Below are 12,991 nucleotides of genomic sequence, written 5' to 3' on the forward strand. Positions count from 1 at the left end.
AGGAGTTTGAGACTGGATTTGGCATAAACACAAAAGTGGAGTTAAGGATGTAAACTGGGCATAAAAAATGCCTTTTCCTGTAAGAACCCTATAGTTTTGTCTAAAGCTTAATGAGCTTCAGAAATTAACGGGGGCTTGGGACAAAATGCCCCAACATTAAAAAAAGTATGGCTGATTGATTGATTGTGTAAGAAAAAATTATGTGGACATCGAAGATCTCAAAAATGAAGTTTATTACAGCATAGCAGTGGCAAGGTATACGAAGCACCTTGGGTTCACCGGCGTCAGAATGAACCCAGAACATCCAAATCTTAAACTTTTTATCCTGTTCTTAATGCAAATTAAGTTGCTCTTGTTGCAACAGCTGTGGTCTGTATGTTAATGAAGTTGTGACACCCCATTGTCTGAGAAGGTGACAATGGGGCGTCACATATATATACTGTATATACATATATATATATATATATATATATATATATATATAAATACATACATATACATATATATACATATACATACATATATATACATACATATGTATACATGTAAATGTGTTGTATATGTATATATTGCTTTCCCCACAGAAAGCAAACCTGACCTGAAGCATTTGTAGTCTCAGTAGTGATGTAACAATTATGTTCTGTCTTCTCTGCACCTGTTCTTGTTAATCCCTGATTAGTTAATCTTCCCCCACCTGTGTCTAGTTAGTTTCCTGATTTCACCCTGTGTATTTATACTCCCTGTTCTAATCAGTTCCTTCTCGGTTCCATACTAAAGAGAGTATGCAATTTGGGGCGCAGCCTATCCGGTTTTGTCACCTACTAGTGTAACCTGCAGAAAGGTCCACTAAAAGAGTCCCAATGATGTTGGTGTCCTGTATACACTCATGGAACACTGTTCATTTACTCAGAATATATATTGTATATTTTAATAATAAAAATAGCCAGAAAAGATGGAACAGCAAATGGAAACAGTCTACAGATATGTGAGATTGATTGACATCGGTGTGTTTTTGGTATTTTTTAGTAAAGAAAGAAACCAGCTTTGCCGCCAGCTCCTTTATAATTAATACAGATGGCCATAAACAGGCAGGAATTAATATGGAATCCCCAACTGTCTTTTCCATCAAGCCCCTGCATTATTGTCCAAAAATGAAAGCACATCAGCGGAAACACTCACAGCCATAAACGAAAAACCCAATAGCCAGACCCTCCCCACAGATGCAAAACACATGAATCTACAAATACAGTCGCAGTCCCAAATGTGGGTGCACTGTGTTAGGCAGTGTTTGGTTACATAAGAGAACGTGACAAGCTTTCATCTTCAGAAGAGAGGTATAACCAGAGAATGAGAGTAAGAGGTGATGTAAGGGAGAAGGGGGAGGATTTTGTGCTATTTCTGAGACACTTGAATGAGCCTCTTTCCTTCTCTTTCACTCTGTCTCTCCCTCTTGCACCCTCACCATTTTGCCATGCAGTGCTGCAGAAAAACTTTGGCAAAAGGGTCACTTTGCACTTTTCATCTAATCTTTGTCTGCAAAAGCTGAGTGTGATACTTTTATTGTATTACTCCAATTTATGTTTATTAAAGTGCTTTTAACTTACATATTTATTATAGCAATAAATTAACATGTGAGCTGAGTGTTTTTTCACTGAAGAAAACAACTATGCCATTTGCCTGAGTGAAGCAAACTTAAGTAGGTCACATTTTATAAAAAATAAAATAAAAAAGTGCACTCTGAGTGTTCAACATGCATGCATTTTAATCAGACACAATCCATTCATTGTGGATTTTGTTGAGGTAGAGCAACTGACCGAGAGAGTTTTGGGTAACTAGTCTTTAATCTTTGGATGATAGTAAGCTGAGTAACATGATTCTCAACCTAAACAGTCCAGCAGAGGTAAGGAGAAAATAATCAATATCACGGGTAAACAATTGTGCTGACAAAGCCATTCAACATGGACATGAACTGGTCATTGGGATTCAGCCACCTGTCAGCCCTACAGAAATTTATTTGGTAATGTTTTAATGTGCATTGTGTTGATGAATTATAACTTCTAATGAGAAATTCAGAAATTGTGATTTGATTCTGAAAGTTTTTTTTTTTTCAGGATTCTTTGATAAATAGAAAGTTCAAAAGCATTTCTTTCACAACATTTATTTAAGAATTTAAGATAGATATTTTTCCATGCCGAATAAAAATATTATTTTCTTTAAATATATATATAATTATTAAAATTCATTTAATTTCCTGGAAACTACAGCCAGATGAAATTACTGATGACATTACGGACTAATTTATAATGCAAGCAAATTCGAATTCAAATGTTTAGAAAACTTAATGCCCAACATAAGATAGAGCTTTATGTTACACGGCTAAGGTAAATCAGGGGTCAAAGGTCATTATTAGGGCTATAGTTTTGCCTCCTTTGATTTTTGTCTGCTGCTGTGCACTGGACTATTACACCTGACTAGTTACTGAGATCCTTCAGCTAAGCTGTGGTATTGCTGCATTCACCTCTGAGATTGGAAGTGTTGCTCAAGCATGTGGTCTTGGTATAAGACTATATGCGTGGGACTTGCTGTAGGAGGTTTGCACAAGGCCATGTTATGTGGACCATTCTTCTCACCTGTAAAGAAATGTAAGGACACGCTAACAGGCGGAGAACTCATTGTACTTCAAATATATATATATAATTAATATGCTGTGAAAATGAAACATTTTTTGGGAGGACAGCTTGAGGATACATTCTTTCAGGTCATTTTGAACAGTAAAAATCAAATGCTCATGGTCAAATTTTCCTTTAATGACTGAGAAAATTATTTGGACATAAAAAAACAATACGGTTTATAATAGCATACATTTTGTAAGCTCAATTCACCATCCTTTCAGGGAAGGGCAATGGAGTAACAGTCCATTTTTATTTAGCTGAGGGACTAGACTATTAGGGCATAAAGATTAAATAAAACAAATGAACAGAGAAATGATCGAGAGGGTGTGAGAGAAAGAAAAAAGTGATTCAGTTCCCATGAGTTGTAGACAGAGTTTGTTTCTTTATTGTTCCTTCATTGTGCTCATCACAACACTTCTAAAGCATCTTTGAGAGCCCCTAGCTCCTGAAATCACAGATAATATATTGTATTTGGTCTTGGCGGAACAGATCAGCTCGGCTGCTGCTGATAATGATTATTGCTGCTGAAGAGCAAATAAGACCTGCTACTGCCAATGCATTCACAAACATGCTGCTGTGAGCATGTAAGACATGCTGCTGCTGCTGCACATATAACATATATTAAATACCCCCGTAGCAGATCTATACAGGTGGAGCTGGGGAAGATGGAGGGTTTCTGAAAGCACGCTGCAGACTGCTAACAGCAAACAATGCCAAGAATGTTGAGCAGCAGCTCATTGGCCGTTGATGCCATAGCAACCAATCAGCTGCACTATGTAGATGATGTGATCGCTAACAAATTGAGTTAAAGGATTAGTTCACCCCAAAATGAAAATTTCCTAATAATTTACTCACCCCAGTGCCATCCAAGATATCCATGTCTTTCTTTCCTCAGTGGGAGAGAAATTATGTTTTTTGAGGAAAACATTTCTGGATTTTTCTTTTAACAATGGACTTCATTGGTTACCATCGTTTTTAAGTCCAAATCAATGCAGTTTCAAAAGTCTTTGAAGTGTTTAAACGGGCTGCACGCGATCAAAGCTGAAGAAGAGGTTGTTATCTAGCGAAACGATAGGTCATTTTATTTATTTTTTAATAATTTATAGACTTTTTACCTTCAATAGTTCGGATTGAGCTGATCAACAAACGGACAGGGAACTACGTCATCACGTTGAAAGGTCACGCCGGTGCCGGCAATACTATTTAACACTAGAGGTTGTTTATTCAAAACAAAGGCGTATGTTAGGCGATGCACGGACACGGCCCGTGTCCTGGTTAAAACTGCTTATTTCTCTGGATTTAAACATTCTTAGAAACATTTGGGATAATGTAAGTACAGAAATCAACAAAATATATAACATTTGTTATAGTGGTTTTTGGATATTTTGATCGAAAAATCTTAGTGCCTTTAAGTAAAAAAGCAAAAAAAAGAAAAGAAATGAAGACATTTTTTGGTAAGGATGCATTAAATTGATCAGAAGTGACAGAAATTACATTTATAGTGTTACAAAATATGTTTAAAATAAACAGTTCTCAAAATGAATCCTGAAAAAAGAGGTTTTCACAAGAATATATTGATCATAATAAGAAATGTTTCTTGAGCTCCAAATCAGAATGATTTCTGAAGCATCATGTGACACATTCAAATAGAAAATTTCAATTATTTTAAATTGTAATAATATTTCACAATGTTACTGTTTTGACTGTATTTTTGATCAAATAAATGCAGCCTTGAGAGACTTCTTTCAAAAACATTGTTTTAAATAACAACCCCAAAGTTTTACGGTAGTGTAGCCCTTATCAGACACATTTGACTAGTATGTCTAAATCAGCTCTAGGCTAAACAATAAAAACACCTATTCAAATCACTTAGCAAATCACTGACAGGTATTGTGTACATGCCTGCCTCCTTGGGAAGTTGTTTTTGGATGCAAACAAAAGGATTTTTTAATCAACATTGTGTTTTTTCCCTTCTAATTTTTTACCCCTTGTTCTCTCTCTCTCTCTCTCTCTCTTTCTCTCTCTCCTGCAGTGGGTGGCATTTGCCTCGCTTTTCTTCATACTGGTGTCCATAACCACATTCTGCCTGGAGACACACGAGGCCTTCAACCCCATCGTTAACCGCACAATTTTTAACGCTCTTGAAAACACCACCAAGTTTCACCTGGAGACAGAGACGGTGGTCTACCTAACCTACATCGAGGGAGTGTGTGTGGTGTGGTTCACCTTTGAGTTCCTCATGCGTGTCACCTTCTGTCCGGACAAAAAGAAATTCATCAAAAACACCCTAAACATCATAGACTTTGTGGCCATCCTGCCATTTTACCTGGAGGTGGGCCTGAGCGGGCTTTCTGGTTCAGAAGCAAAGGACGTTCTGGGTTTCCTCAGAGTGGTGCGATTCGTTCGGATCCTCCGAATCTTCAAGCTGACGCGACACTTCGTGGGCCTGCGCGTACTGGGACACACTCTCCGTGCCAGCACCAATGAGTTCCTCCTGCTTATCATCTTTCTTGCGCTTGGAGTGCTGATCTTCGCCACCATGATCTACTACGCCGAGCGAATCGGTGCCAATCCCAATGACCCGCGTGCCAGCGAGCACACCCACTTCAAAAACATCCCAATTGGCTTCTGGTGGGCAGTTGTGACTATGACCACGTTGGGCTATGGAGACATGTATCCTCAGACTTGGTCAGGCATGTTGGTGGGTGCATTGTGTGCTCTGGCGGGTGTACTAACCATCGCCATGCCTGTGCCTGTCATCGTCAATAACTTTGGGATGTACTACTCTCTAGCCATGGCTAAGCAGAAGCTACCAAAGAAAAAGAACAAGCATATTCCCCGTGCCCCCCAGCTGGGCTCCCCTAACTACTGTAAGTCCACCATGAACTCACCCCACCACAGTCCACAAAGTGACCATTGTGCTCCCGCTGCCCAGGAGGAGATTTTGGAAATGAACAGAGCAGGTAGGACACTTGTTTTAGTAATATCCATCTGAACTAATATCACAGAACACGTTTAAGCACAGAAATGAGATTGAACTCACCTTTTCTTCCCTTCCACCTCACCATGTTTCTAGACCTGCCTGAAATCACACAAGTCTCTCATTTGGGAATTGTTCAAATACAGATCAACCATCTGGAGACATTATAAAATCTCACCGCACTGCATTCTATTCAGCCTCTTTACAAAGACACGCATAGAAACAAACACAAGTCTTCACCATGGTTGCATAACGACCAATACCCCATGCAACATTTTGCATATCTATATGTTTTTCCATTAGACTCCTGTGAGGGTCAATTATATCCAGCCAGACAAACAGGAGCACACTCATTCAACAGCTCGCTTTTCTTTTTGTCCATCAGCTTGCCCTAATTACTATTTAAATGTCATCACGCAGTATGTTTTGTTTGCTTTTGTGACATTAAGCATATTTGATTGTATGGCTTTCAGTAGCTGCAGTTGAATGGTCATAAGGAAGTGAAAATTCCACAGAAGATTATACAGTCGGGCAGCAACAAATAATCTAGAGTAAAAATATAATAATGAATTTCATTATCGATTAGTTTGGTTTAGGAGAGAACTTTATTAAACGGTTCAAAGCTGATCATAAGCAGTTTCACATGGGTTGCCCTGTCAGGTGCTTGTGCTGTTCAATCCACCTGAGAGGTGTTTTCCTCAGAGCATAACCTTTTAGCATTTGAGTGCTATTTTCTTATCTGTACATTTGTATTTGTGTTTGTAGCTTTTTAGAGGAGGACAGGGTGTGTGGAGCAACATGTTTTTTTTGTTCAGCATATACAGAAAATAAACCATAGCATTATAATCAGTATCCATCAGTGGTGGACACTTACAAAGTAGAAATACTTTGTTAATGTTCACCACTGATGGATACTGATTATAATTCTATAAGGACATTTTTTCAAGTATCTGTACTTTATCAGACTATTTTTTATTTTGGGAAACTTTTACTTTTACTTCTCTGCATTTAAAGCTTAATATTGTACTTTTTACTCCACTACATAAAAACGTCTCATTCCTTTTGAACTGAAGAAATCGCCTCCCCCTCTGAGACGCAAAAGCGATGCTTGATTTGTGAACGAGTTCATTCTTTCCAATGAACGTTAAATTGGTTCACAAATAATCGAATTGGACTGATCCATTTGCAGCTGTTCTTGAGTCAATGTCTCACTGATTCAACGATCCGGTCAAAATGAGCCAAGAACAAGGATATCGTCGGAGCTTGAATATGCAAAAAGTAAGCTACTTATGAATTTTAGTATTGATTATTGTCAATGAAATTATATGTCTTCAGTAAAAGGGCAAAGCTTTTTTAAGCTTTGAAAAGCTTAAATGTGGACATTTGTGTGTCACCGTCTGTATGTGATTTTAGATAAAATAATGCAAATTAAATGTCTATACATCTTCCCCACTATAAAAAAATTGTCTCCACATATTTGCACAAAATTGTTTTCCCCCTATTTTTAAAAATCCTATATGGTATATTATTTCACTAGTTTGAACACTTGAATTATCAGTAACTAACAGAGCTTAATGTTTTGATAGTGTATAATAAGTGTATGCAGTAAAATAAAACATTTGCTTATTAGCAATACATTTTCAATGTATGCATCTTATCAGTGCTGACTTGTCTGGATAGAATAAATATATGGTTCATCGATCAGTACTTTTTACTTTTAATACTTGAGTACATTAAAAAATCAAGTACTTGCACTTTTAGGCCCCGATCACACCTGATGCGTTTTTTGCAGTGAGAGGCGCCTTTTTTCAATTGGTTTCCTATGCCAGTGAGCGTTCTGCGCGCTGTTTATGTGAGGCGGGCCTTCCGTTTTAGTGATGGAAGCTACAGTTGCTTGAACGCCCAGAGAGTGCGATGATGGAAGATAAACTTGTGATGCTCTCGCGGGTTACCAGGAGCTTAACGACTTCACAAACCGTAACTACCACAATGTTAAAGCAACATTAAGGAACTTTTCCTCTTCGGTCGCTGTTGTAGCAAAACAATAACTAACAAAACAGCATCAATACTTAAACCTGTCCAGAAAGTAATTCAAATCTACTGCACATCATAAATGACCAAAATAATAATTAACAGACAGAGCTCGATGATCAATCAACTTAAAGCTCGTCCTATGTTCTTTGTTGCCTTCTCATCAGATTGACTCACAATCCTCAGCTTACTTTCAAATTTTTCATTTGCCTTAACCCATCTATAATGCTAAAACACTCTTTCCAGAGGTTAATGACAAATTTATACACACTATTCAGACAGAATAGTTGTCCTAAACTAACACATACTGTACAAAACATGAATTAACACTCACACTCATCCCTGACTATGAACTGCTCATATTTCTTATTCATATCTTTTCTCTAAAAAGATTTAAATTTTAAATGACATTTTAACCTTACATTTTCCTGTATCTTTTATCTAATGTTTTTATGGCCTCTTAACCAGTTTCAAAGCATGTCTGTTCATTATTCATTTGATTTTAGAAAAGTCAGCTGGATTGTTTTGGTGCATAATTATTACTTTGCTTCAGCTTTCTTTGGCTGACTGATACCAGAAAGACAGACAGAGTACCATCCCTTCCTCCACTCAAGCAGTCTCTTTCTCTCTCTCACTATAAGCAAATAATCTTTTCAACAGCCTCCTAGGACTGTAACTAAAATAATCATAGTCAATCCTTAATAGTTCACACATGTCAAAATGCAAATGTTTGACTCAAATTAGAACCATTACAACAATCTAAAATACATTATGCTATGATCTTTTCTAAGGTTGTCTTTAGTTTAAATACTCAATTTACCTAACCTTTGTTTTCCAGAAAATTTTCTTGACTTATCACAAGTTGTTCTCATCTTTAGCCACCATCATGTCCAACGACCTTCAGGAGTTAAAACTAGTTCAATATCAAATATTTTTCCTTGCCCATAAGGCAAACCAACATCATGTTCCTTGTATAAATTAATAGGTTTTGTTACTGTCTCCATAACAAATAATGACAATCACCTCACGGTCTCAGCTGGCTCTTGAAAGCTCATTTCCATTAGCTCTTTATCTGTAAACTCCATCAGGGTGTTGTCCCCTGGCAGATACTTGTCACAATGGAAGACAAGCCATACAATTAAATGTGGTTTCTGGTGAGTGGTATATGGGGACTCACATTTTCTGGGTCAGACATGCCATAACTCCTCACAGCTCATCTGGCCTCTCAATGATCTGCTGATGCTGGTGGCCACTCAGTCAATCAGCGCCACTCTCATACCCATCTTCACATAAAACATCTCCATCAGGAGATGCCCAGTGTTTGTGGCGTGACTTCCCCTGTCTTAGGTTGATCTTTGGCCAAAAGGATCTTACCCGTCTTTGGGGTAATCACTTCGTACACACTTGGTTACCGCTCTTTCCCATCACAGAATCTGTTTTCTTCAACAGAATCAGTTGTTTTCTGGAGCTTAGGAAAAGGCGCATTCAAGAGTCATCAGAGCCATTCGGACTGCCTACTAGTGTTAAACATAGGGAGACAGATTAATAACAACAGTATTTAATCACTTAAAATTGTTTAATCAAATGCCTTTTACACATTTTACATTTAGCAACTGTTAATCCTGTGACACTGCTTCTGTTTATTTTATCTTAAAGAAATAATAAAAATTATTCTAGTTCTTAATAACGTTTCAAATTTCATTTCAATTTTAGTTGTCAGGTTTTCAATTGCCATAATTTAATACCTGACTTCAATGTTTTCTCTAGGAGTTTATCAATCTGCTTCTATGATTCAACTTTTGAGGCTGCGCTCTCTGCTTGTGATAAAAAATTTTTTAATTATCATTATAAATCATTCATTAGATTTGTCTCTCTATATCATCTAAAACCTTATCAAAGCGTTTCATTCAAAACACAATCATCCTTTTAGTGACAGTAAATATTTAGAGTAAATATTTTGCAACTCATTTAGTCTTATCCGTAATTTTACGTCAACCGGTACTTTTTATAGTTCTTTCCTTTCAAAAGGAATTCCTTACACTCAATCTTCTTACAACTTTCAAAAGTTCCATCTATCAACTTTATTTCTCCCTCATTTACTTTTACAGTCATGGCATTTACAGTCACTGAATGACCCCGCTGACCGCAATAAAACACTCTCTGTTATCCTGCCAACAGTCTTATCACTCTGATCTTTCTAAAAGCCCCACTCTACCTCACACCCCTGAAGCAGTGTGTTCTGTTCAGGAAATGCAAACAGAGCCATTGATAAGCAGTTCTCTGTATTTTCTTTTACAGTCCCAGTTGCAAATTCAATTACAATAGCCAAATCATAATCTTCATCATATTAACATTGATCTACTTTCTAACCCATATTAACACAGACTTTTCTTTAAATTTGTGTCATTTTGGCACTTTCTTTGTTTGGAGCCAGTTAAGTTATTGTTTATCTTTCCAATCACAATCAAACTTTTACAAAACATCATCTGCAAATCTCTTCAGAGATAGTGTTGGCAGAGCTGCTTACACAACATTTACTCTCTTTTATCTCGGGACTGTTCAGTTACTCTTCATACAGTATTAAAACTTTAACGTGTCATTAATTTCATCAACATTGGTTTTAAAAGCTTATTCTTCTATCAAATGGTTAGTTTGCAGATTCAACTTAAATCACAAGATTGTATTATAATTATTCAGTCCCACTTATCTCTACTGTTTTACAGAAACCACAAGATTCTCTAAATCTTCTATCTTAGCCGCTTGTACCTTCAACTCTTGTTACAAAAATATGGCAATCTATTCTTCAATACTCTTGTTTTCATAACATTAATACAATAAAGCATTCACATCGTCATTTCAATCATTATTTTATCTCTAAAATATAGAATTTTTCCCATTTTGCTTACATTTGCGTACATGATTCCTTATCTTTATATCATGTTAATCATACTCAATGCCTTATTTTATCTAAAACTCACTTCATACCATTTCAACTTAATTTGACTTAACAGGCATTCATAAATATGAATTATATCTTTCCTTATATCTTTCCCTACATGCCACTTCCTTCTGTATCTGTTCAATCCAACAATTCACTGTTTCCATCAGGAAAAACATTCTATCTTTCCCTACATGCCAGTTCCTTCTGCATCGACTCTGTTCTCTTTTATCTGCTTCTTTTCCATCCAACAATTTACTGTTTGTAAATTCTATCAATAAAAATATTCTATTTTCCTACTATCTTTCCCTAAATGCTAATCCTTTCTGCATTTATTTTCGTTTTCTTCTATCTTCTTCAGTTCAACAAACTACTATACTGTCTGTTCACAGTTTTACACTCATGAACAAAACTACAACAACCCTTTGTTTAACAATTATCCGTTTCCCAATTTCTTGCATGCATTTCTTGCTGTAATTTTTCCCCATTTTACAGAAAACCGGTGTATTAAAATTATTCAGTTTACTGTGAGGTGACCCCACACTCTTAAAAATGATGGGTTAAAAATAACCCAACTTGGGTTGTTTTATAACCCAACTGCTGGATCAATATTGCACCAGACCAGCAGTAGTTAATTTGACCCAGCAAGATGGGTCGGTCATATTTAACCCAACAGATGAGTTAAATATTCTACCCAAATGCTGGTTCAAACTAATTACAATTATGGGTTGATTTAACTACATATTTGTTATATATAGTGTACCCAAATGCTGGGTCAAATTAATTACAATTATGGGTTGATTTAACTACATATTTGTTATATAATGTACCCAAATGCTGGGTCAAATTAATTACAATTATGGGTTGATTTAACTACATATGTGTTATATAATGTACCCAAATGCTGGGTCAAATTAATTACAATTCTAGGTTGATTCAACTACATATTATGCTGGGTAAAATTAACCCATATGCCAGATTAAGTCTAACACATTACAATACAATTTAGAAAATAAACTGCAATTGACTACCCATTTAAAACTGTTAAACCTAGAACAGAATACATGCTAGATGTATGCATATATTATGCAATAAACACTTAAACAATACAAAAACAAAACAACAATGGAATAATGCAACAATATAGTGGAACTGGTGCAGTTCATATAAAAAATATAGTGGAACTGGTGCAGTGGAGATTTGCATGCCTTGACCTCATGAAGGTACTCCACCATGTTTATTCCAGGCTAAAAAAGAAAGAATACAAGAGAGCGAGAGTTAGAGAGTGCAAGTGAGTAAGGACCAAATGTCTACCGACTACTATAGTATAATTAAAATATAGACAAAATATAGACATCTGCTGCCCACCCACGTAAGACCCCTAAAAACCCTGCATTTACAAGATCTGCTGACAAGAATATATTACCTGGTGTTAATCCATCCAGGGGCAATGTCAGCTTCCCCTCCTGTCTTGCCAGGTACAGGATCTTCTCAGCATAGATGGGTAGCCATGTTTCAAACAACTTTGATGCAGCATCCCAATGCAGGACAAGAAAGTTCTGTGCAATCTATAAAATGGAAAACACATTTTTAAAACCAATTCAATGTAGCACACTAATAAAACGTTTTAAACAATGCATCCTCATATTCAAGATCATATTTCCCTATACCTACCATGCCTTTGGTCATCAGACGAGGGAACTCTTCAAGGATCTGATCGATGGTCCAATTGTTGTCCCTAATCCACTTGGCCCTGTAGACTGCCGTGTTCTGCATGTAGGTCTCTATCTGGGTGAGGGGCTGAGAATTGTTTCTCAACCATTATTTAAGCTGTGACGCACGTTCGTCTGATATGGTACTATCTGATATGGTACATTCTGTAAAAAAGAAAGTTGTCAGTCACAGAAATATGACTGTTTTGCTTCATCAAATAATTATTCCGTTTAATAATTACCTGGTATGAGAGCCCTTGCAAGAGCACCATCAACTTAAGTTATACAAAATATAGAGAAAACAATCCTCCCTCTCTCTCTATACAATTCATATGACAAATTGCATAACGTTACATGTAAATTGTCTATGTTTTTACTGCACAATAATATTTGTGGCTGCTCACTGCATAGGGCACAGAAATATATTATATATTTCTTAATGTTACAAGCCCCGCGCAGAAGGCCAAGTAACTCATAATGAACACTATAACCTTGTAACTGGAGTCAATTTGAATCGAATTAAACCATAGACAGTATAAGAAGTGGACAGAGCCATCTCATTGGAACTCAATTGAGACAAGTGAAGCCCATTTTTAGCGATTTTTTAGGACTTCCGTCCCTGACGCGCAGACTCAAACAGAGCTTGACGACGTAGATG

General features: G+C 36.7%; 1 protein-coding gene across 4 annotated transcripts in view; it reads left to right on the forward strand.

Moving 5' to 3' along the window:
• The window catches only part of kcnc1a (potassium voltage-gated channel, Shaw-related subfamily, member 1a), a 50,700-nt gene that overhangs the window by 17,246 nt on the left and 20,463 nt on the right, over positions 1 to 12,991 (forward strand). For all 4 annotated transcript variants that reach the window (XM_084108034.1, XM_084108035.1, XM_084108036.1 and 1 more), the window contains exon 2: positions 4,705 to 5,635. In XM_084108034.1, coding sequence (XP_083964160.1) covers positions 4,705 to 5,635 — 931 coding nt within the window. The remainder of the gene's footprint in view (positions 1 to 4,704; positions 5,636 to 12,991) is intronic.

This window comes from Abramis brama (genome assembly GCF_963993115.1).
Source record: "Abramis brama genome assembly, chromosome: 3".
Lineage (NCBI taxonomy): Eukaryota > Metazoa > Chordata > Actinopteri > Cypriniformes > Leuciscidae > Abramis > Abramis brama.